This window comes from Neoarius graeffei, chromosome 10, assembly GCF_027579695.1.
Source record: "Neoarius graeffei isolate fNeoGra1 chromosome 10, fNeoGra1.pri, whole genome shotgun sequence".
Taxonomy (NCBI): Eukaryota; Metazoa; Chordata; class Actinopteri; order Siluriformes; family Ariidae; genus Neoarius; species Neoarius graeffei.
Genome location: NC_083578.1, coordinates 49,474,392 through 49,501,614, shown reverse-complemented (window position 1 = coordinate 49,501,614; position 27,223 = coordinate 49,474,392). Strand labels below are relative to the sequence as shown.

Sequence of the window (27,223 nt, the reverse complement as noted above, 5' to 3'; positions counted from 1 at the left end):
ACATGTTGTGTCCGCGAATGGAGTGGAAACTGACCCCCAAAAGATTGCTGCTCTGACCACGTGGCCCCGGCCTAACAACATCAAAGAGCTGAAATCATTCCTTGGATTTGCCGGGTATTACCGGAGATTCATAAAGGACTACTCCAAAATCGCAAGGCCTCTGAATGACTTGACTGCTGGGTACCTGCCGCCAAAGAGGAAGCTGGTCTCCCCACACAGCAGCTCTCATTGCCCCTCGAGTGCCGACTACAAAAAGCCCTTTAATGAAAAATGGACACCAGTCTGTGAGGATACATTTAAAGCTCTCATTCAGAAACTCACCTCAGCTCCAATTCTTGCTTTTGCGGACTTGAAAAAGCCCTACGTCGTACACACAGATGCAAGCACTCATGGACTTGGTGCCGCATTATACCAAGAGCAAGAAGGCAAATTGAGATTGATAGCCTATGCAAGCAGAGGACTGAACCGTTGTGAACGAAGATACCCTGCACACAGACTTGAATTTCTCTCTTTAAAGTGGGCCGTCACAGAAAAATTCTTTGACCATCTTTATGGAGCGAAGTTCACTGTTGTGACAGACAACAACCCATTGACGTACGTTTTGACATCTGCCAAGCTTGACGCTGCAGGCCATCGCTGGCTAGCAGCCCTCTCAAGTTTTGACTTTAACATCCAGTACAGAGCTGGGAAGAAAAACCAGGATGCAGATGGCTTGTCAAGGCGACCCCATCCTTATGACCACTGCCAACCTGATCCCACTTCCGACGATGAGGAGAATCGCATCCAGCGCTTCCTTGCGCAGTTCCTGCAAGACGACAAGGGAACTGATTTCCCATCTGAGGCTGTGAAGGCAGTGTGTCAGAGGCACCAACACTCTTCAGCGCCAGACAATGGCTCAGACTCTGTACATCCACCTGTGCCCATCGAGTGTTTGGCAATGGAGGCTTCTGCTATCCCTGAAGAGTTCTGTCAGACTGATGTGCTCGGATCCTGTACGTTGCCACGGATGTCTCTTGAAGATTGGGCCCATGAGCAAAGACAAGATTCAGCCATCAGTAGAGTCATCGACATTGTGAAGACGGGGAAACAACTCTCCTACAGAGCGAAGTGCCGTGAAGACAGAGAGGTCCAGTTGATGCTGAGGGCAATGGACCAGTTTGTCTTTTTGAGTGATGTCCTGTACAGAAGATGGGTGAGCCAGGGTGAACACTCTCATCAACTTGTCCTCCCTGTCAAGTACAGAAAAGCTGCTCTGGAAAACCTACATGATGCTGTCGGACACATGGGCATCAATAGAACACTGGACTTAGTCCGTGCCCAGTTCTATTGGCCCCGTATGTCCGTTGATGTGAGCGAGATGATCAGGACATGTGAGCGATGCATCAGAAGGAAGGCACAAGCTGAGAGAAGTGCTCCCCTAGTGAACATTAAGACCAGTCGTCCCTTAGAGCTGGTCTGTATGGACTACCTGTCGTTAGAGCCAGACAGAAGAGGCACTAAGAACATTTTAGTGATAACAGACCATTTCACTAAATACGCAGTGGCAGTTCCTACAGCTGACCAAAAGGCTAAGGCTGTGGCTAAAGTGCTCTGGAACAACATTTTCATTCATTACGGATTTCCTGAATGGTTGCATAGCGACCAAGGATGTGACTTTGAATCAGCTCTTATCAAAGACCTCTGTGCACTGCTCGGCATCAAAAAGACGAGGACAACCCCTTACCATCCCCGGGGGAATCCCGTTGAGCGTTTTAACAGGACGCTGTTAGAGATGCTTGGAACACTGGAAGAAGGAGATAAGGTGAGGTGGAAGGACTTTGTGCAACCTCTTGCACATGCATATAACTGCACTAAAAATGACACCACCGGCTACTCTCCTTACCAGTTGATGTTTGGTCGCCAACCAAGGCTTCCACTTGACATAGCCTTCGGACTTACCCCAGAAGGTCCCAGTAAGATATCCCACGCAGACTAGGTCGAAAAGTTGACAGAAAGCCTAACAGAAAGTTACAGACTGGCAACCGAACACAGTCTGAAGAATGCTTTACAAAACAAACGCAGATTTGACAGTAAGGTGAGAGAGTTAACACTGTTAGCCAGAGACAGAGTCCTTGTGCGCAATGTTGGCATCAGAGGGAAGCATAAAATTGCCAATAAGTGGAGTGAAACCATTTACGTGGTCGTCAAGCAAATTCAAGACTCCCCGGTCTATGTCGTAGTCCCTAAGCACACAAATGGACCTGAAAGAGTTTTACACCGAGACTTACTTTTGCCCTGTGGGTTCCTCCCATCCACTGTGAATGACGAACAACCTAAAAAGAAAAAGTCCCAACAGAAACCTGATAACTTACCTGCTCCTGAACCCGGATCAACCTGGGGATGAAGAAGAGGAATCTGACGAGGAAGAAGAGGAGTATTATTCCCTCTATGATCAGCTCTTGGAGGAGTCAAGAAATGTTCAAGCTGAACAGGAAAGCCACATTTCACAAGTTGAAAGACCTGATACTGAAGAATCAACCAAAAGTGATATTCAAGTCAGAGTTGAACCAAGTCCTGAGAAACAAGAAGGTAGCGTGAGTTCTGAAAAGTCTGTGCTTGACCCTGAAGCTCCAGTATTTGAGCCTGTGAATAATGAAGCAAGTCAGTCTCAGAACCTGTCTGAATCTGAGTCCGTAACAGCTGAAAGTGTTCCTGAAGTTCCTGCAACCGATCCCAGTGAGTGTCATAGCCCTGGAAGTGAAAAAGAAGATGCATCAGCACTGAGGACCAGTGGGGATGTACAGGAATGGATGGAGGTAGAAGACACTGAAGTTGCTCCTGGCAGTGAGGTGCCATTGAGAAGATCTGCTCAAGAGAGAGCAGTCCCCCAAAGGCTTACGTACTCCACTCTAGGGAACCCCTTAGTCACTGTACTGCACTCCATCTTAGCTGGTTTAGACCAAGCTTTCTCCCAAACCCTAGATAATGCACCTTACATATGCAACTTAACACCCTTACCCACTGACATAGTGTAGGGTACACCTTCAGTGTAGTGTAGAACATGCAAATGCATGCAGATTAAGGAGGGGAGGATGTAACCCACTCGAATCCGTCTGTTAACCTCATTTCTCATTTTCCATTTTATTTCCTATGTGTCTTTTGTTATTTACTTGAAATTCCATTCCCGTCCACTAGGGGCAGTAGTAACACTGTAAGGAAGGGAGCGTGATCATAGACGTGAGGAAACGACTGCATCAACTAAAGAACCGCGGTGAAGCAAAGATTAAAAAGAGTTAAATTCATATTTTATTTTCATGATAAAGTTAAAAACTACTTTTGTTTTGAGTAATCCTTCATTTGAGAAGCAAGATTTGTGCAAGAAAAGACCCGGACAGCGTTGTTATCGTGTCTATGCTTTCCTTTACTCCGGTGAGTTCTTTTTTTTTTTTCATTTTTTTCCCTCGCCAGGCGAGTGATTAGCTAACATGGTTTTGATTCATGGTCTTGGTTAAAAACGTGAACTGAGCATGTAAAACTTCTCTTATGAAGATGCATTTGGTTCATGTAGTTGTATGATTTCGTTGTGTAAGCTTATTTTGAGCAACTTTGATGTATTTTGACTGTAAGCTAAAAACCAACTGGAGTTACACTGAACTAATGGACTGCCATGCTCGTGAACACCGTTTCACTTCCATGTTGTTGAGCTACTAAGCTAGCGACTGAATTTCATTTTGTGCAGTTTATGGACTGAATGGACTATTACGTTTGAAATACTGCACTTTGAGTTAAAATATCAAAGAAAAAGTTTCAGATCTGACAAGAGTGATTAAGAAGAGTTATTTACAGTACTGTTATCCTGCGATGCAGGTTGGTTTTTTTTTGAGAGATTGATTTCGTCATCGAACTTCCCTGGATGCACGCGCGGCCAGTAGAGAGAAGAGGAGCGTCTTGCCACTCGCCTACTCCCGTGTCTCCATCCAAAGGCTTCAGATAAGGAGATTTGTTGCACACACCCGCAGTCAGGACACATAAAAACACACTACCCGGGTAGATGGACATTGGGTTTATTCATTTTATTTTATTTTGATTCAGAGCTCTGAGGGTTTTTTTTTCTACTTTTCTATTTCTTCTACTTTCCTCTTTGAGGATTTAAAGGACAATTTGAAGGACAATTTAAAGGGACTAAGCTTATACAAAGAAAAGCAAACACAAGAAATTTCATTGTGTTCTTTATTAAAATAAACGCCGGCTGTGTTTTTTCAACTTTTACTTACCTGTCAAAATTGTGTTATCCTCCTCCTTGAAAAGAACCTTAGACCAAGGGCGCTCAGTTAATATCTCTGATAACTTCTAAAGAGCCACCCTTACCTTACAATGGCAAACAAGTATTTGCAAATGCATCTCAAGGACCTTTAGTTAACTTGTGTCATTTGTTCAGAAAAAAAAGAACAGCAGCAGCAACACTGTCTGTGAAGTATCAGGTGTAGTGGCTCCACTCCATTATTTGCAAAATGGTACACTATTGCTCACGATGGAACAAATGTCCTTTTTTTCTCTCCATTAGCAAGACGAGAAGACCAGCCTCCATCAAGTCCAGGCTGTAATCTTCTGTTGGCAGACTTTTTTTTTTTTGTCTCAGACTCTTTTGTTTGCCTTTCAAAGAAAAGGGACTCCCTTCATGCTCACAAAGAGAACAGCAATTTTCTGTTTCAGTCACAAGTACAGCAAAATCAAAGCTTTGCACCCAGGCAGGAGTCCCTTTAGCACTATCATCAAAATATTGCAGTAGTTCACTGTTGTCTCTTGTTATCCTCCTGAAGCTAGCGCTAACAGAGGGGAAGAGATCTATAACGAGCACAGGAAACCAGCTTTGCCTTCTCAGGGTAGAACAAAAAGCGAAGCACAATACTGACGTGCAGCATAAGGTGCCACGTAAATGGATCTGCTTCAGCATATGCCAGAATACAATAGAATGCACCATGAAAATTGGTTATTTAACCCTCGCCGAGCACTACAGTGCATTTGGCACACAGAGAGGACAGACAGACGCCTTTCAGTAATCCACCATAATTTGAAGGAACAGGGAAGGAATCATCAAATGTGTGATAATAATCTGCGTTATGCCATGCAATACTAAATGGTTCATTCAAACATTGAGGAAAAATACACAATTATATGGTTATGTAGACAATGTCCTTGTTTTATGTAAGGGGTATATTTGTTTCCCACTGAAAAACCTGAGTTATATACTCCATCTAGCACTGGCAAAACAATTTAAGGATCTCAGGTTTTAGGACAGAAGTGTGATCTGCATACTGATTACATCCATATCACAGGCTAAATCATAGGAATATCACAACCCCTCCCCCCCAAAAAAAAATAAAATAAAATCTGATTCCAACAATGCAATATGCGTGTAGTATTGCCCACAGATGAATCCCTGTTCTCCCATTAACTTCTCAAGTTCAATGCAATTCATCTCGACTCATCACTGTGAGCTTTTTTTTTTCCAGCTCATCTCAGACAGTTTGTACTGCAGATCCACATAAGGGGCTTATGGAAAACAGCTCAGACTCACTTGAAATCCCTTGAGACTCATGAATACTTACTGAGAGCTTCATGTCTAGCAGTAGACCGCAAAAGAGAGCAGCAGCTTGGCTAAGTTCTCAGGCTCTTTCATGGGCACTTGGCGAAGGAAGTAGGAAAAGAAAATATTTGAACCTTCAGAACCTAATGGTCAAAGTCCTGTGGAGGATGGCGTTTTACATTGGTGTAAACTGTAAATCCAGCCAAAGTTGTGAAATATTGAGAGTGTTGTCAGTATGAGTACCATCTCTCCCCCTTTAAAACAAACATTTATAGCTATGACTTGGCAACATGTGTGTTATGTCTGTATTTCTTTGAAAAATTTTGGTGAAGTTACTGTAATACATTTCATGGCCAATCTATAGCAAGCTGTCCAGTGTCTCAACTATACATAATGGCAGAAATTTCATGTGCATGTCATATGTTTAGTATACAAATTAATCAATATTAGTTAAAGGAGAAAGAAGGAAAGAGGGAAAATGCATTTAGAAGTTCATCAAAGCAGTGCAGGAAATTCAAGAATCACTCAATAAGAGAAACGGACATATTTGCTCGGCCTTCAAAGGGGGCATTTTGTTTAACAAAAGTCTCAGCCACTAAGAACAAGGGTTCTTCTTAAAAGCCTATATCAGGTATCCTCGATTAAATCTTGCATAAGTGGTCAAAAGGCTAAACTAAGAGGTATTTAATATACATTCCATAATGTCGTTAGTGTACTGTTTTGATCTTGTGTCCATTCATCAAGATGCGGAACTGTGGGCTTGCGGCAGTCTCGGATGCAGGGGTCGATGGTGGACTGAAGCGATTATAGTCAGGATTAGTTCTGCTGAGATAAAACAAATGGCTAAGAGGCCCTGGAGCGAGTCTACACATTAGCATGGTGCTTATATATAATTACCTTAAGTGGGCTGAAAATACATTAGGTCAGGTATCTGGGCTTACTCAAGGGAGATGCAAGGAATTTCAGCCATTTATAGACTTGTACTATGTTATGAAAGTCTTTTACTACACAGAGTATAAACTAGCATCTTCTTGAGGTCACTATGTTCCAAAGATCATACTGTGAAAAGCTACCATGTGCATCACCATCATCTATGCTAAATGTAACACACAATCAATAAGTGTGCCCTTGGAGAAAAAACAAGAAGACAGTCATCTATATCCCCTGCCCTATACACCAATTATATACCAAGTTTCAAGATATTATTTGTCACATTTTTCAAGTTCTGCTGCAGGAAACCAACCCTACCTCTTTACACTGACCTTAGCAGCCCATGGCATAAGCCCACCGGACCTTTGGTCCAGGTGAGCTAAAAATTAAAATTTCTTACATTTCTTAGTATCAAAAGGCATATATACATTACTTAATCAACACATATACTAACTTTCAAGACCATACCACTCATAATTTTCAAGTTCTGCTCCAGAAACAAAACCTACCCCTAAGACTAACCTGAGAGACTAAGTCTGAAATTGTTTCCATGGAAACATGAAAAATTTTAATTTCTCAAATTTCTTTGTATGAAAAGGCACATCTACATCACCTTGTTAAGTTTCATGAAGATATCTTCAGTAGTTTTAAAGACATGGCCCGGAAACGAAAATGTGACCAGACGGATGGACGGACCCCATTTCTAAAAGGCACCTCTATATCACCTTAGCATGTATAACAAGTTTTAAATCCATATCATGAATAGTTTTGGATATATGCTCCGGAAACGAACATTGCTCTTAGAAACTAAGTCAAAATCTATTTTTTATGTAAATATTTGAAAAATACTTTTTTTCAAAAATCCAAAATAGCAAAAGGCACTAGTTCACATGTTGCTTGATATGTATACAAAGTTTCATGAAGATATCTTCAGTAGTTTTAAAAGATATGGCCTGGAAATGAAAACGTGACCGGACGGACAGCTGGACAGACAGAACCCGTTTCTATATCCCCTGCCAAACTTTGTTTGGGTGAGGGATTAAAAAAAACAAAAATAAAATAAAAAAACAAAACTGTCAAGTCACCTTGAGAACAATGAACCAAAATTTTCTTGAGAATGCAGCGCTATGTGTATATACACTATATGGCCAAAGGTTTTTGGATACAAAAAACTGTCTTTGTATGCTGTTCCTTCACTGGAACTAAGAGGCCCAAACATGTTCCCAGCATGACAATGCCCCTGTGCACAAAGCAAGGTCCATGAGGTAATGGTGCACCAAAGTTACTGTAGAGGAACTTTCGTGGCCTGCACTGAACCCTAACCATCTTTTGGGATGAACTGGAACACTGACTGCACCCCAGACCTCCTCGTCCAACATCAGTGCACGACCTCACTAATGCTCTTGTGGCTGAATGAGCGAATCCCCATTGCCACACACCAGATTTGAGTGGAAAGCCTTCTCAGAAGAGTGGAAGTAACAGCAATGGGAGACTAAATCTGGAATGAGATGTTCAACAAGCACATATGGGTGTCATGATCAGGCGTCCTTTGATTTGTCCCTCGGGAAAAGAGGATTTCCCTTTCAGATAGGGTCCTAGTCTAAAAATTCTTAACTATCCAAAGAACCCTTTTGCAACTGATTAAAAAAAAATGCATGAAAATACGTGATACAGTGGGGTGCATTGCAGCCTCACAGATACAAGGTCCCCAGTTCACTCCTGAGCTCAGGTTACTGTCTGTGTGAAGTTTCACATGTTCTCCCTGTATTCTTATGGATTGCCTCTTGGTTCTCTAATTCCCCTCACCTCCAAAAAACATGCAGCTAGACAACAGGCAGCTAGGTGTGAAAGAGTATGCGATGGACAGACATCCCATCCATCCATCCCCACCTGGTTCTGGAGATACTGAGAACGTGAACATGATAAAGTGGTTACTGTAAATGAAGGAATAAATGGGCAATTCCATGTAAATGTCAACCTCACCATGCAAAAATAAAGCAGCATGTAATACATCAAAACCACTCCCAGAGATATCACCTAGGCCTGTATTTTACAGATGTGAATAAGTTGAACCAATTTGTAACCAACCTAATATGTCACAGTCAGTCTTTCTTTCTTATAATGTAAAACCCAAGCTAAAATCAACTTTGATCATGTACAATTCTATATTATTGCCACAAGCCACAGAAATGTATGCTAAAATCCACAAAACAGCAAAACAATAGCCATCCTAAATATTATTTAAGAACTTTGATAGTTTTAGCTGATATTTAGAGAGTTTTTCAAAGGGTTATGGTGGTTAAATTGCTGATTTTCTAAACATATGCCATGTCTATTTCAGACGCGTCACATCCATAACGGAATTTCGTCACATCCATAACGCTGACTTTTCCTTCCGAAACTCTGCATGAAATACAAAATATTTTAAACAAAGATTTTTTAATATTCACCTTGGACCCCTCTATCAAATGGATATCTCCATTTCGACATTAGGTTTACAATTTCACAGAGTTTGATAAAAACGTACAGTCACCCAAGAAAAGTGATACTTTTTCTGTCACATCCATAACGCATCTTTTATTGGCATTTTCTGGCATGCCCTAGATGTACTATGGGAATTGTTCTTGTTCTATCACTTCTCCAGTATGGTACAGCCTTAAAATATGCAACACCTGTTTAAATACTGGGAGACGATAAAACATGCACTGGGTCATTTGTTGCCATTTTGAGTTCAAGTGTCACGTCCATAACGCTGGAATTGCTCATATGCAAGGGAAACTGCATGTCATGCTATTACCTTTCACTGCAATGACACGTTTAACATCACTGGTACACAGTAGTTAGATATACTGTAAACTAAATTAAAAGAAGTTATTACTCATTTTGTTTTACCTATTAAACAGACATTCCCTCACTTTCTCTTGAAGTTAATAATACAGAAAAAAATGCAGTTTGTTTTTGGGAAACTCTATACTTAGACTTTCCCATGGTGTAACTGACTGTTCCAAAGTGCTGACACTGGAGACTCCTTCCATCAGTGTTAAATAGAAAGCGTCCTTATAGAAAGCATCACAAAGTAATTATATTTCTTTCACTATTAAATATACATTTTAAAATTCCATTTATTATCTTTTTTCCTTTTCTTTTTGTCATTAAGTGCTGATATTGTGCCATTTCTGTCTGACTTAACTTTTATATCTCTTATATTTATTCAACAACACATACACTGATTCGTGTCAGCACATTATTTTAATTGTTGTTATTATGATGTAATTTTTATAGTGTAATCTTTGTATTACCATGTTTTAGCATGTAGGGGTTAGGTGGCAAATGGGACGCAAGTCCTGTTTCTTTCCTCTGCCACATTTCGTTTAATTAGGGTTTTGTTCTTTTTTTTTGGGGGGGGGAGGCAAACTCAACAAACTAAAAAGAGATCTGTGCAGGTCTGTGCTCAGCCTTTGTCTGATTGGGAGATGGCAGCTAAAATACATAAATAGAAAAAAACAGGCTGCTCAGAAATATGTCGATGTCAGGATTCAAACCAACGTTGCAAAATCTGTTCCTTTTCTGGACAGCGCTCTAGACCACTCAGCAACGGAGGATTACATCGTGAACTGAGGTTATGTAACGTGGCATTTACAAAGTCGCAGTGGCGCCACACCACGACTGTGGAATTGCTACCTGAAGCTGGCACGCCAATTACATTCTTAAACATGCTCAAACTTGGTTAAACATACACATACAGACAGGTGCCTCTATAGGCTTCAGCCAAAGGCTGAGCCAATAAACTAAACTAAAATTGTTAGCTTTAAGTTATGTGGAAGTTCCTGCAAATTATCTTTTCCTACAGAAATGCTAAGACCGACTAGTGGCCTAGTGGTAGCGTGTCCGCCTCTCGATCGGGAGATCGTGAGTTCTATTCACGGTCGGGTCATACCAAAGACCATCATAAAAATGGTACTTACCGCCATCTGGCAAGGCACACTGCAATACAGATGTGCATGGGGAGTTAAACTCTCGTGGTTACCAGAGGACTAGCCCCCCACTGTAACCCTAGCTATGTAATAGGCGAGAGGCCGAGGGCTATGGAAACGGAGATCGGCGCCGCCCGATGCGCCACATACAGGTTGGGCCTGGTTAGTACTTGAGTGGGAGACTGCCTAGGAATACCACGTACTGTAAGGCGTGGAAAGGACTTTGACTTTTTTTTTTTGACAGAAATGCTAAATGCACCAATATACACCTTAGATTGGAACTGAACTACACTCAGAGCTGCACTTATAGAAAATCTTATAGAAAAACTGACCAAATAGTTTATTCAAAACTGCTGTAGTAAAAGACCAATTAAACTACCAGACACAAAAACTAAAATAATAACTGTTGCCTCGATGATAAACTATGAGTTGTTTTTTTTGTTTTTTTTAGATTTGATACAAGCGCTACATATACTTTCTGATTTATTTCACTCTTATTCCAAGTAAATGCTTTTTCTTATTATATTATGTATTTCAGATTATATATAGTTCATTAATAATCAGTTCTGTGCTCACAAAAAGCTTGTGTATGTTGGTGTGCTGACAAATTACACAGCTGTATGTAAACACATACAGCTGCTTAATAGTCCTATTCATGGTGCTTGCTACTGGTCATGTGCATACAGAACAGACAGGAGGGTAAATACAGCAGTGGGGAACATGGTCATTAATCATTAAACCCTCCGGCATGTACCCAAAGCCTACAAATGCCCTCATTCCACTGTAAAGTAAGTGAAGTAAAAATATAAGTACTTCAGCCAAAGTAAAAACAAAATGCACAGTAAATCAGCACCGACCTAGCAGCTATATATTCAAGTCACTGACTTTCTAGTTTTTACCAATAATTTCAGTCTGTCTGTCTCTGTTTCCATGAGTTCCCCTCAGCTTTAAAGGGCACGACTTGTCTAAAGTGAGCTGACAAGAGAAACAGCAGTGAGAGCTTCTGCATTTATGTGCCAATAAAAACCAACTGCATGTTTCTATTACTTCAGGACAGACACAAGCCCTCTGTGCTTGTCAGCACATTTCCATACACAACATTAACGAGACACTCCAATCAAAATTGAAACATCAATACACGTGTCTACTCAGTAGGATGACACCGTAGTCTTTACAGTGAGATCTCCCAGGTTAAATGCTGGGAAAACCCTCTCTTTATGACAAATTGAAGGTAAAATCAAAATGGCTACAACTGCTTTGGAGTGAAAACTTCAATGCATTCTTTGTTAGCTGGATCACTAACCAATAGACTGAAAGAATAATTTATCTGAAACTGAAAAATAGCAAATTGAGATTTTGCCTTTTTTGTGCACCTACTGCAATCCACAGGCATTTTTCAAATAAATCGTTCCTTCATTAAAGAGAAACAGTATTTTGTCACATAACCAGTTGAATTAAGGTAAACTCTACACCACTAAAACTAATTAGCAGCAAGTTAACTAGAGCATTAAGCAATTAGAGAATGAACCCAAAGCTTGGCTTTCTCCATGACAGATGGGCGCGCACACACACTTGCTTACCATGTGAAATAATATTTGGCAGGACAAAACAAAATATAAGTTTAAGCAAGTGTGGGTTAATTCATGTGGCATATGTACATTTAATGGGGCATTTAGCAATGACTGATTAGACAATGATCTGTCGCACTTACCATAGTCTGTAATCTTGCACGAAACCAAATACAGCTCTTTGAGACTTCTTCCCTCTTTGGCAATGATTTCCACACATCTGCAAAAAAGCATATGAGAAACAAAAGGGTTAAAATAAGAATCTGCAGGTCATAAAAGGCTCACAAAATTCATAAAAGGTCACAACAGTGAGAAGTCAAGCTTTATCTCAGGTTCACACAAATAGACAGCAACAGTAAGTTAAAGTCCCAAACCACCAAAGAAAGTGACAGTAATCACCTAACACCCTGTCAATTAAAAGTAACCACTGGGTAGGCTTCTCTTCTTCACCAAGTTAATATCTGTTCCTCAAAAATGCTTCAGTAGAAAATTAAATATGTAACTGAATGTGCTCTGATTAAAAGATAAAAAAAAAAGCTTCCTCTTGGATAAGGACATCTGAGCAAAGATAAGCAATTTGCAGAAACTTCAAATGAGGAGCACAAGTTGTGCCCAAAGTTCATTTCTCTCAAAGGTTCACCAGTCTCTCCCAGGTCCAGGGTTGAGCAGAAGCACATGAGAGAAAAGCAGCAGAGATCACAGTAAAGCTGAAAAGCAATCCCCTTTAAACACTTCTAGGAGTTCTGCGAGCAAAAACAAGTTATAATCCATCTGTTTGACTCCTTTAACCTCTGGAATAAATGCTGCACTCACTCACGTGAGCCTTGTACTTATCAAAATTCATAATGCCAGTTTACAGAGGAAGCAAGTCCATGTGCAAACTCTATAATCAACCCTGGTGTATTTCAAACACAACTTGTGTCAAAACAGGCCAGGTCTTTCCAATCTGGTTTGAACCCAAATATTCTTCCAACATAAATGCAAATTATGCTGAACAAATAAAGTTCCTTCAAAAAGTATTGGAATGGCAAGGCCAATTCTATTGTCTTTGCTATACACTGAAGATATTTGGGGTTGAAATTAAAAAAAAAAAAAAGGATAAATATCTTTTTTTTTTCAGTCTTCTCTTCAGGAAGTCAATGTATGCTCAACTGGGTTAAGGTGTGGTGATGGACTTGGCCTTCCATTTCTCCATAAAACCTTCCATCCCCCCGATGATGTCCTTTGTTGTGTTGGCAGTGCATTTTGCATGATGAAGCTCCTCCCAATTAGATTGGATGCATTTCTCTGTAAATTGACAGACAGGATGTTTCTGTAGACTTCAGAATTCATTCTGCTGCAAACCATCATGAGTTACATCATCAATAAAGATTAGTCAGCCCAATCCAGAAACAGCCACGCAAGCTCAAGCCTACCTCCACCATGTTTGACCAGTGAGCTTGTATTTTTTGGATTATGAGCAGATCCTTTCTTTCTCCCCATTTTGGCCTTTCCATCACTTTGGTAGATGTTAATCTTGATTCCAGAACTTTTGTGGCTCATCTCTGTATTTCTTTGCAAATTCCAATCTGTCCTTCAGATTGTTACTGCTGATGAGTGGTTTGCATCTTGTGGTATGACACCTATATTTCTGCTCTTGAAATCTTCTTAGAATGGTGGATTGTAATACCCCTTCACCCCTGCCCTATAGAGGTTGTTGATGTCAGTAACTGTTGTTTTGGGGTTTTTCTTCACAGTTCTCACATTGCTTCAGTCATCAACTGCTGTCAAACATAACAGCAGTTGATGACTGTTCACTTGTTCATCCTGTTCAATGTCTGGTTCTTCGTCCACCACTGGTTTCCTTCCTTTTAGGGACATTCCAAATTGTGGTAACTGGCTATGCCCAATGCTTCTGTAATGACTCTAATCGAGATATTCTCTAAATGGCTCGCTTTTCTACCATACACAGCTCTCTGGTCTTCATGTTGGTCAACAAATGCAGTTCTCGCAAGAAAAACCCAGGGCGCAAACAAAGAGTAGACATCCCAAGCTCTTAATTGTTTAAACAATCAATCTAACAGGATGCAGCTGGACAACAAGAAACATCTGTCAGTCACATGTTCCAAATTTTTTGTTTTAATCACTATCCCATTTTTTGATCATTTGGGTGGGTTCAAACAAACAGTGCCATGCTTTAAGTTGTTTAACATATATTGATGTAAATAGCATGAAATTCTGATCTATTCTCTCGTTCATCTTTTGATCTCAAACCTTCAGTGCATAGCAAAAACAAAAGAACAGGCCTTGCTGTTCCAATACTTTTGGAAGAGCCTGCATGTCTGAAAACCTGCTGGCCCCTGCATGAGATGCATTTAAAAATGTTATAACAGCAGTAAATTCCACATTACAAAAATTAGATGATCATGTTATAAGCTTCACTTCACAGATAGTCCCATTTCAAGGAGGACAATTGAATTTGGGGCTCATGCTTTGTGAAAGGGCAGACCACTCGGCGCTTTAACCTTTAACCACATCACTCATCATTTTCCATTTCCATCACAAATGATGTTTTAAATGTGCTGAACAGAGGAACAACAACAAAAAACTCTACAAAGTAACTCACAGTTGATCCTCTTTTATAACTGTGGTAAAAGTCCAATGAAAAAGCCATTGTTTCTTCATTAGGTCAAGAAACGCAGCTCGTTTGAAGTTTTCAATCTAATGTATAGATGCCATTTTGAGAGACTAATTCACTTTCCGCAGCTTTGAAGAGGCACTCTACCTCAGTGAAAGCGCAGGTTCACTGGCGCCAGGGAGGCCATTCTGCCCAAGCAAACCAATCTGACAGCATCCTTCTAGCATGATCTTACTAATGATCTAGCATCATAATGTTCCATTGTGGTATCTGGGTTCTGACATTAGCGACAATCAGTGGCTTCCATATGAGCACATCTATCCACAGCGGAAAGACGAGAGGAGGACAAGCAGTCCTCATTCTCCTCAGAGAGCTTGTTATGGAGTGGCCTACACTCATGGGTTATGGTAACAATAATTAGGATTGACATCAATAAGGAACACTGGCGATTTTATGGACAACCTGGATCTGATTTAGAGGGTACAAGAAATAGATCTGCAAGGCCAAGCTGTAGTAAAGGAAACTGTGTGAATGAAATGAGCTGTACACACATCATCTATTATAGACTGGTACCAAAATTCAAAAAAGTGCTATTTAAGGAGTTAAAGGCATTTTTGAGACAAAGTCGGCAAACAGTCTTATTTTGTCAATTTGGGTGTGCTGAATTCAAATCTGCAATATGCCGAGCTCTATCTGACCTCTGTTGACCTCTAGAGGTCACTGAACTTTGGGCCTGTAAACGTCTCAGCTGAACCCAGTTTCTCAGCTTTCTAAGGAATGAAATGTACTAAAATGATTAATGAAGTTAGCAAATGGCCTTGTTTGTTAAATGTTTGGGTGCTGAATTCATTTTTCATTTGTAAAACGACATATGACCTCTGATAACCTCAAGGTCATTAAACTTGGCCTATAGGCCTATGCATTTAACGGCATTTTTAAACTGACTTTACTCCCCCAAAAAGAATATGAACAGACAAAAAACAAATAGAAAGGAACAAATACAACATTAAATGCCAGTCCATGTACATGTGACTTACTTTTCACAATGAGAATGCCTAGGCGATCACCTTACATAACATTGCATTACATTTAGCGGTTATTGTTTATACAAAGCTACTGAAAAAAAGGACAGATTCAGCAGCATAGAAAATGTGGGGGCATACAGGGTATACAGGGTTAGTATATATGAGAGTTTTTTTTCTTTGTTGTTTGTTTTTTGTAAAGGCTTTACCCCGTTTAAAACAAAACAAAAAACAAACAACAAAGAAAAAAACCTCATATATACTGTACTAACCCTGATTAACCTGTAACTAGCAACACTTACAGAAACAAGGAAGCAAGCACACATTTGTCAAAGAGCATTCATTCATTAAGATACATTCACTGATCCTTTTTATTTTTCTTTTATTTAGCACTTGACTTCAGTGTCAGTTAAAGACTACTGAAACAATATCCCTCCTGGTGAAGTGTATTTACAACGGTACAGTGATTCTGTCCTTGTTTACAAGTCCTTATTAAAAGAAAGAGGTGCTTGAAAAGGAAGAGAGGAGGCACAAGCAATCAACAAGTGGGTGACAGTGTGTATGCGTATCTCTACAGGGTCACTGCCGTCACACCTGAGAGAAGAAAAACAAAAAGTTGTCAGCTGATAAAGGTAAAGGATATGCATGTGGAAGGCATCACCACCTTTGAACACGAGGTGAACAGTGACTTTAGCATGATTTAAGCTTCAGGTTTTGTTGGAGGGCTGACAGAAATACCTGTTTGGCATGCTTGCAACTGGAACAGGCAGTCCTGATTGCTACTTATTTTGGTTAGTTAAATCCTTGAGATTTATCTTCGCTTGCACATTCTGCTCTCTGCTTAATGAAGGTTATGTTGACCAGTAATGTCTTTCTTCTTTTCATAAGACTATGATCCTGACAGGTGATGTAATGGTACATAATGTCTCTCTTCTTTCATAAAGTAGTGTAATCTAAACCAGTGATGTAATGCTTCATCACCTATTTACGTTATGCATAGACAACTTAGCTTTGTCAATTAAATCCAATCACATAGCTACAACACACTCTTGAATGAACTCATGTTTGACCTACAGTAAACTGAGAAACATTTCTGAGCAGCTGTGTCTGTGTCAGTGACTGTTTGCTCCCGGATCGATCTGTGAGGCAGAATCTCCAGGATATTCGTGACGCAGAATCTCTGAGGCAGCAGAGGTCTACATTCCTCGATCATACTTTGTCAATTCAACCTCCTTTGGTACAGACAGATCAAAACCTAACAAGGGCTTTTTCAGGAGATTAATAGGCTGGTAATGTTTGAGCATTAAAAAAAAAACACACCAGGTGTGATGTACCAGTATTACCCAGTACACTTTAAAAGGATGACAAGGTACTGAAAGAAAAGTTCACTAGTATCAGATTAAAATGCAAGGCCCAAACACAGCTTGACTGCTAAATAAAAACAGCTTAATGATTTGATCTAAGTTATAGCTACTAAAATCCATTTTTACACTGAAAGCTAATCTTGGGTATTTTTATCCGCAGGTTACACAGAACAGAATGGTTATCAGTGTTTAAACCCACACCAGCTTTGTGAGACATGTTTGCAGAGGTGGGTAGAGTAGCCAAAAATTGTACTCAAGTAAGAGTATTGTTACTTTAGAATAATATTACTCAAGTAAAAGTAAAAAGTAGTCGTCCAATTAATTACTTGAATAAGAGTAAAAAGTACGAAGTGAAAAAACTACTCAAGTACTGAGTAACTGCTGAGTAACTTTGTTTATTGATCAGGATGTCATAACAGGCAGAGATTTCATATATATTTCACACAAACTGTGTGTGTGTAGTTCTGTGTATTAACAATAACAACAAGAAGCTCAAGGCAGTCTGCACATAAACCGTAACACTGTGTGCGCGTTCACTCCGTGAAATGACTGTTCAGCTTTAACAGCAGGTGAACATCACACGTAATATCTCCTCGTATGAAAAAGACTGGAAATAATCCTGTAAGATGCGATCAACGATGTCAATCCTTTCATCTCCCAAAAAGTTGTTTACTGGATCCATCTCGCAGAGGAGTTAGCAAGTGGAAATAACAAGCAAAAAGGTTGCTAACTAGCTGCCAGCGCCCAGCTTGGCTGGGTGGTGGTGGGGCTTGCTAGCAAGCGGTCAAGCTAACAAGCTAATGCCCTTCCTTTTGTGAACAAGCACTTGTAGACAAATAATAAAACAAATCTCACAGAAAAAAAACCACCTAAAGTCTTCACAAATCCCTCTAATCCACAACAAATACAGTAGCTTGAAAAATGGAGATTTCACAAACGATATGTTACGCGTTTTCAGTGTTTCCCACAGACCAGGTAGCAATTTGTGGTGCTCCACTGTGCCGATGAGGGAATCGTGCACGGTGGTGTCGTGGCGGTCGGTGGAGTCAGTCATTGGGGTGTATGTAAAGTGTTTACAGCGGGCAGTGTTCAAACACAGTACTTTTCTTCAGAGTCACCTGCTGGGACTATTTTAAAGCTACAAGAAGCATTTGAGATTATTCAGTTCAATCTAAATTCTAAGTTCTTTAAGAGAAGACAGCTAAAACAATTTTTACCAGAACCCTGCCTGGTTTCATTCCTCGACCCAACTTTACATTACAGGGCAGGCCATTAGTTTGCTGGGCTTGATGTTGGTGGAAAACCTGTCTTTTAAATTTATGAAAATTACTCACCAAAATTGAAGTTACAGTTTAGTTTTTACTAGAGCTGCACCGATTGCAATTTTTTGGGCCGATTCCGATTTCCCATGGAGTGTGACCTGCCGATACCGATTTTGGCCGATTCCGATTTCATTTTTTCAAACCACTTCACAGCACACACAAAGACTATTTTCTTTTTATCTTTTCTTTAATAGAACATTCTGCCAGATTTTCAGTAATAAATTTTCAACACCTCAAAGGTTGAAAACAAACAAAAAGACATTGTTCTTTGTAAAATCTTTCTTCATGTTTGGTATTAACGTTAATTCCTGAAATAGGAAATTCACACAAACATTTTTTCTTTTCCCATCAAATATCTGGCACAAAAACAACCCCCTCATATATTATTTGCCTACTGCTATGGAACACACTTTCATAAGCCAATTTCTTCTTTTCACATCCAATATCTGGCACAAAAAAAATCACTATATTTGGATATAAAAAAAATTCACTATATTTGGATATCCAAATATAGTGAATTTTTTTTTGTTAACGGCACGCACGCCGGAGCTCGTTAGGTGCGCAGGACTGACACTGTTCTGCGCAAGCGCAACACAATTGCACTAGAAAGCATGTTCAAGCTGCCAGTGTAGCTGCAGTCTTTTTAGTTGCGAATTACGAGTATTTCCACTTTCATCTCTATGTGATACACAAGTTTTGATCGGCAGAAAATCGGCATATTTTAATTTTGACCGGCCGGTCGCCGGTCATGGCCGATCACGTGAAAATCGGCCAATTCCGATCGGCAGCCGGTCAATCGGTCAATTGGCAGCCGGTCAATTCCGATCGGCAGCCGGTTTCCCCCACAGTCCAAAGATATGCAGGTTAAGTTAACTGGTGACTCTAAATTGACCATAGGTGTGAATGTGAGTGTGAATGGTTGTCTGTGTCTATGTGTCAGCCCTGTGATGAGCTGGCGACTTGTCCAGGGTGTACCCCGCCTTTCGCCCATAGTCAGCTGGGATAGGCTCCAGCTTGCCTGCGACCCTGTAGAAGGATAAAGCGGCTAGAGATAATGAGATGAGATAATTAGATGTAAGAAACCACTTAAGGTAACACCAAGGCAACTAACAATAATGAAAAAGCATTACCCTAACTGGTGCAAAGCCTGCATGTCCTATCAGAACATTTAATTCTGCGTGGCTTCCTGAAAAAAAAACCTCAAGTGCCCTATCGTAAGGGAAGTCATTGCTGAAGCGGGATAATGCAATAAGGCCGGTTCCTCGCGTCAAGCTGCTACTGTATGCATCAAAATTGGTTTATAGCCTGACTCAGGGATGTCCGTTTCCTGTAAGCCAAGAAGGCTATGATAAAGCTCATCACTGGTTTTGTTATTTAGTAAGTTTTCACCAGTCTTCCATTCCCAGTTTTTGACCAGAGCCGTGTATAACTGTAACGCTATTGAGGAGCTGACATTAGGCGAGCAACCTTATTTTCATGAGCATTTTTTGGTTTCACATCAATAAAAAGTGATTGTTAGGAAGATTTTTTGTAGTGTTATTTCTTGGTTCTCTGGTGTGTGTGTGTGTGTGTGTGTGTTATCTTGCCGTCTGAGGCCGCAGTGCGTCAATACATTTCCACAAAACAATGTATTTTACAGTTATTTATGATGTTACAACAGGGCTAACGTCTGCCTACGAAGACAGCCAAAAGCACATAGCCTACTTACCGCAATGTGTTTCCTCAAATTCGACGTTGAGTTTTTATAAGCTGAAACGTCCACTGGTTTGGGGAGACACATGTGACACCGCATAACATAACTATTATTTTTTGTTGTTTGGAGACTGAACATGGTTTGTATGTGTGGCCAGGGGTGTGCCTCTTCGGCTTGATGAGAAACACTGGCCGCTGTCTCTGCCATTTTCCTTCTGCTTCCATGCTCTTTTCTACCTGGACTGCTCTTACCGCGGGAATTTTGTGTGCGGGCGGGCATGCACGGCGGCTTGGCTCTGTTTGATTGGCGAAACGGAGTTAAACCATAGCTCCTCCCACTATGGCTCTGGCTGCTACATTTGATTGGTGAGATGCTGTCATGTGACAGAGCCTCTGCTGGAAGTCTCGACAAAACATAAACAGACCAAAAAGTATGCTGCATTAAAACTACTCTTACAAGTACAATTCATCCAAAAAGTTACTCAAGTAAATGTAACGCGTTACTACCCACCTCTGGGGCCTCATGTACAAAGCTTGCGTACGCACAAAAAAGCTACGTACGTCACTTTCTGCGCAAACATTCGTATGTACAAAGATTGACTTGGTGTGGAAAAGTGCGGTACTTTACGCAAACCTCATGGCTGGCGTACGCACATTTCTGGTGCATCTTGGTACTTGGCGACACTTAGAGGCAGAGCAACGCAACTACATTTAGGCCTACTCGGTCAAGAGTCATGACATGGCGATAAGAGGCATCCAAAAATGCATCGGAACATCAGGATGCATGAATTGAAATGTATGTCAGTCATACGACATTGTCGAGACACATAATGCGAGACTGTTGGGTAAATGCCAACAGATCCATCAACCATCCCTTCCATATTGTAATTACGGGAAATGAGAAACCCCAGCAATATCATTTCGATATTATTCCCACTGACTTTTGGTTAATTAATTAAATTAAAGAATGCACATGCAGGACCATGCATTGCAGCTAGCTTAATAGATCTTCCTCGCGCATTTGCCGCGAGGTGTCAGACTGAAATATTATTATTAGTTGATGTTGCGTGGGGTAGCCTTATCACATAATTACCAAGATCAATATATGAAACGATTTCCAAGTGCGTACAAATCAGACACAACCACGGTGTGTGGGGACCAATCACTAGCATGCATCAAATTAAATGAGGATATAAAAGCATGTGCAACATGTGGCGATAACCGATAGGATGACAATGGCATGGTTGGCCTTACTGGAAGACGCTGCAAATGGTCGGATTAGGAGGGAACGGGTGTTCCGTGATTACACCGATTTCCTGGCTCACGATGATGACTGGCTTATCAGCCGATTCAGACTTCCAAGAGCCATTCTTTTGGAGCTCTGTGCTGAGTTGGGCCCGGGGTTGGAGAGGGAGATGGCGAGGAGTCACGCCTTACCCGTTCCTATCCAAGTCCTGACCACGCTTGGGTTCCTAGCAACAGGCTCATTCCAGAGGGAACTGGCCGACCGGTCGGGAATGAGCCAGACAGCTCTCAGCCGCGCTATTCCGTCTGTGTTAAATGGGATCATCCGACTGTCGGCCAGGTACATACGGTTTCCCTATGATGTGGCAGACCAAGCACAGATAAAAGCGCAATTTGCAGCGATAGCCGGTTTTCCAAATGTTATCCGAGTGATCGACTGCACGCATATTGCTATAAAGGCGCCATCTGAGGGTGAATATGCGTACGTGAATAGGAAACATTTCCACTCTATAAACGTACAGATTATATGTGATGCCCAAATGCGCCTGACAAATATCGTGGCAAGGTGGCCTGGGGTGACCCACGATGCATTCGTCCTGGCGAACAGCTCGGTGGGAAACAGGCTGGATGCCGGCAGAGTGAGTGATGGGTGGTTACTTGGTAAGCAATCTAAAACACTTGAAGTGAATTCACTTGAAATATACACATGTTGGATAGCTTATGCTGGACCTATCCCAATTGCTCATAGGAGACAGTGGCTACCCACTCCGAAAATGGTTACTGACCCCCCTAGCCAACCCACGGACTGATCAGGAGCAGCGCTACAACAACCTCCACGCACGGACGCGGTCAGTGGTGGAGCGCACCATTGGCCACCTGAAAAGCCGGTGGCGCTGCCTTGACCGGAGTGGGGGGGTGCTGCTCTATCAGCCCGACAAGGCGTGCCGTATTGCGCTGGCGTGTGGCGTGTTACACAATGTGGCGCAGCGGCACGGCGTGCCAATAATGGAGCGAGACCTGCCGGAGGACCCAGACCCTGGGCCTCACAACGAGGTGCCACAGCGACATGGCATACAAACCCGGCAGCGCTTAATAGCCACAATGTGAAAAGGTAAGGGCAGACGGGACACGGGACACCATTCATTTTTTAAGATATTCTTTTAATGTGTTATTCAGTTCCTTCAATTCCTCACGGATTCCCTCGAGGTTGTCGTTAATCGCCTCTATCCCCTTTAAAATTTCCCCCTGGGACTCAAGGACTGCGCGCGTCAGCACCCGGCCTGTGGACCCGGCGACAGGGGCAGGCGGTGGAGAAGGGGGGCAGGTGACAGTGATGCTGGATCCGCTCGGCTGGGGGTCCTCTTCCTGCTCGGGTGGGATGGACTGGGGGCCTCCTGTTGTTCCCTGGCACCCTGCTAGAATACATTTGTCATTAAAATCCTATTGTGGAAAATATGTGCACGTTTTATTTCTGGTTACATGTGGCTAGGAATATTGGGCCTACTAAGAGAGGAAGACATTTCCTCAAATACAGGGTGTCCCCGAAAAAATGTACACATTAGAGCACTAAAGGTGTTTTTTTGTTTTCAAAACCTATGTAACTCAAATAGACACTCATTGTGGCGCAAGCACTGCGGACGATGCGAATCATACCGTTATCTTGGTATAGGCTACATTCACATTCAGTGGCATACAATCAGTGACCGTTGCATGTCTCATAGCATACACTTTGAACATCACTTTAATTGTAGGTGACAGAACAATTAAGTGATGTATGTGAATTCTATTACACTGTGCTAAAGGCAGGGATTAACGTGAATAAATGTTAATGTTAAATGTTAATAATAAATGTTAAATGTTAATTTGATTAATGCGAGATTTCTAACATTTAATTAACATTAACGTGTTAGTAAAAGTTGCCATGTCTTTTACCTAATGCGGGCCTTACTGCAGGTCTGTTTATACTAATTAACATATTCAGTGTGGAATAATTGAGGGAGGAGACGGGGCGGGGAACGGGGCTCGTGCATGTGCGCCGAATTCCACGTTGATTGGGATGTACAACAGGAGAGTGCGTGGAAACCTTCGTACGCACTGATTGATACATCCGGATTTTTTTGGTCGTACGCAAATTTCCCGATTTTGACGTGCGCACATATTTAGTGGGAAATCCACGCAGGTCTTTGTACATGAGGCCCCTGGACATCATTCCCTCTCTCTGTCAATCACAACACCAGCCAAGCCTTCATCCGTCCTGACTGGTAGCTTTGGTAACCAGATTTTAAAACTTTTAAAAATTGCTGAACTAATTTTAAAATATATTATTTCATAGCTTGTTTTAAAAATACTATTGCAGTTTTACTAATGGCTGTTAATGTTATCCTATTTAAAATTATATAGTTTCAAAGAACTCTTGTTTCTAACAGCTGCATTTATTGGCAGTAGCTCCTGGGTGTCTTTCCTGCCTGCGTGTTTCCCCCTCCTTTTCCATCTGTTGTCTCTGGGCTGTATGACTTATCACTGTCTGCCATGGGGTACAGAGCTCTCCTGAGTTGGACTGTGATTCAACAGATTGGGAAAAGAACCAGCTCCGTTCCACAGAAAAGCAATTTATAGCTGTAGGTTTCACGAGACTTTTTCTACCATTAGAATTTATTTATACCATAAATATGTGCAAACATTCCAAACCAGCAAAGTAAATTAAGTAAATCAGCTTAAAACAAATATTGCAAACCAGATTTTGTACAGTAATTGTGTATATTCACCAGAGGCTATTAAATTTGCCCATGATGAGTTTAAAACAGAATTTGGTTGTCTATTAAGTCATCATTGAGGAGTTCATTACATTATCGAGAGTTTAAGACATGGATACAGTTGATAAAGGAAATATTTTGGGTAAATAAGACATTGTAAGATGTTTTACTTTGTTATGCGTATTTTAGATTATTAAGAATGTTAGATGATTTAATTGTATTAAATATAGTGATAAACCATCACAAATCCACCTTTTCATTTTGTTCACATTGTAATGCAAGAGAAGTACTTATTGTTCCAAAGAAACATATTAATCACTATTTTCAGAAAACCTAAACTTTAGGGCATTTGTCTCAAACTGAGCAAACTTTTTGACAAAATGCCCTCTATGAAATCAAAATGTGTGTCAATAAATAATCCTCTCTATACATAGTTTTATAGGAAGATATAAAGCAAGTTTACTACAAAAATCATTTCCAAAAGTGCTCTGTGTGTGCTCCCTTTGATGAGAAGTTCCCATTTCATTAAGACTGCAAACCAGCATTTGCAAGCTACATTTATATTCTTTCTGTTATGCTTTTGAACATTTGCAATCTTAAAGGGGCCACCTCATCCGTCCTAGAAACCTCTGCGCCACGTAGCGAGTCACCATTTTCGCATCCATGGATATTTCATTGTTTGAAAACCAATCTGCAAAAATCCGACAACATCCTAAGCCAGAGATCATCAACTGTAATGTGAAATTGATGATATTTTGTCAAAGTTGTTATATTTTAAAATATTTTAACTGGTCAGTTCTATTTTTCTCAGCTTATTCTGTTGGATTGGACCAGAATCAGCCTTGGCTGTCTCACACATGGACACAAAGGAAAGAAAATATCAGGCATGTTCAATTCACAACTTTTAGATACAGTTGTGGTCAGAAGTTTACATACAGTGACATGAATGTCATCTTGGCTATGAATGTCATGGCAATATTTGGGCTTTCATTAATTTCTTTGAACTGTTCTTTTTCTGTGGGAGAATGTACAGCACAAATATTTAATTAAAAAAACATCATTGGGATTTGGTGCACAAGTTTTAATTTCCTTTGGGTTTTCTGAAATCAACACAGGGTCAAAATTATACATACAGGTCAAAAATATATATACAGCACACCTAATATTTGGGTAAAATGTCTCTTTGCAAGATTCACTTTGACCAAACGTTTTTGTTTATCATGAACAAGCTTCTGGCAGAATTCTGGTTGGATATTTCATGACTCTTCATGGCAGAATTGGTAGAGTTCAATTAATTTTTTTTTCTTCTTGGCATGGACTCGACTTATAAGCACGGTTCATATATTTTCAGTAGGGTTGAAGTCAGGACTTGTTTTAAGCTTAATGTTAGCCTGCTTTATCCTCCACAACCAGCTCTGATACATGTTTGGGTTCATTGTCCTGTTGTAAGTCCCAAGTCGTGTTCAAGTTTCTGATGGTTTATGCTAAAGAATTCTGAGGTAGTCCTCCTCCTTCATTATTCCATCCACTTTGTGCAATGAACCAGTTCCACTGGCAGCAAAACAGCCCCAGAGCATGATGAGCCTACCACCACCACCACCAGTTGGTACAGTGTCCCTCTGTACATGGTGGTCATTGTGGCCAAACAACTCAATCTTTGTCTCATCTGACCATACAGCTATCCTCCAGAAGGCTTTTTCTTTGTCCGTGTGATCAGCTTCAAACTTTAGTTAAGCTTGAAGGTGTCAGTTTTGGAGCAGGGGGTTATTTCTTGGATAGCAGCCTCTTAGTCCATGGTGATGTAAAATTCACTGAACTGTAGACAGTAATCCATCAGCTTCCAGTTCATGGCAGGGCTGTGCCATGGTGGTTCCCAGGTTGTTCCTGACCATCCAAACCAATTTCCTTTCAGTTGAGTGTGACAGTTTGGGTTTTCTTAAAGCAAAGTGGCTTGGCAAAGTGACTACACCTCACAATAACTTGGATACAATTGTTTGATTTGATCTTGGAATTTGCAGTTGTTTAGAAATGACTCCAAGAGGCATTCCGGAGTTGTGTACATCTACGATCCTCTTTCTCAGATCTACACTAAGCTCCTTGGACTTTCCCATTGTATTGTGTGTTGGTCAGTCCAATGAGTGCTGTAAACAAACCCTTTTTATGGAGGCGCAGAGAAGCTACCAGCTGTAGTCAATCATGATCACTAACAGGAAGTTAAAAGACCTCGGCAAGCTAAAAGACATTTTGGAAGTTTCAGCACCTCTGAATTAATAATCTAAGGGAGCATATGTAAATTTTTGACCCTGTATGTATAATTTTGACCCTGTGTTGATTTCAGAAAACCCAAAGAAAATTAAAACTTGTGCACCAAATTCTAGTGTTTTTTTTATTAATGATGTATGCTGTATAATCATTCTGCCACAGAAAAAGAACAGTTCAAAGAAATTACTGAAGCCCAAATATTGTCATGACATATCCAAGATGACATTCATGTCACTGTATGTAAACTTCTGACCACAACTGTATGACACATCGGTGAAGAAAAGGTTTCAGATGGATTTTAAAGAGATCACGAACCATGAATTTGTAGAGCTTTTGCTGCAGAGAAAGCGAGCGAAGTAGTGGTCATGTGATTTCAGAACAACATACTGGATTCTGGGAAGGGTGAGTTGGCCCCTTTAAACAGTATTCTTTTGATGGAAATTCATAATTGTTTAGTCATATTTTAATCTTGTATTTAGTTATTAGTAGCTTTAGTCTACTTTACCCAAACTGCACAGCTGAAGATTGGATACTTGCGTGAATGACTGAATAATTGCATGAGTGAGTTTCTAATAAAGTGGTCAGTGACGGTATTTGATGGAAAACTTGAGCAAATTTAGCCAACCAAATCGAAACAGTGAAAGAAAACTGCAGATGCAATTATTTAATTTTATTCATTTTTTAAAATGAAAGAATCTTTACAAATGTGTATTAATGTTATGGATTTACTTAAGCATTTTCTCTTCTACTTCTTCATTGTCTTCTTTTTTTATGTGCAGTGGATAAAGAAAAATTCTATAGTGACTGACACTTGTAAATGGTTGAAAAAATGCTGCAGCTGAAGCATAAAGAATTGTACCCTTTTAATAATGTTACTCCAATAAGCACATTTATTACACTTAAAAGTA

General features: G+C 40.6%; 1 protein-coding gene across 1 annotated transcript in view; it reads right to left on the bottom strand.

The window, feature by feature from the left end:
• fbxl17 (F-box and leucine-rich repeat protein 17) overlaps positions 1-27,223 on the bottom strand; it is an 898,173-nt gene that overhangs the window by 160,213 nt on the left and 710,737 nt on the right. Inside the window, exon 8 of the mRNA XM_060931855.1 lies at positions 12,182-12,258. Within this exon, the coding sequence (XP_060787838.1) occupies positions 12,182-12,258 (77 nt within the window). The remainder of the gene's footprint in view (positions 1-12,181; positions 12,259-27,223) is intronic.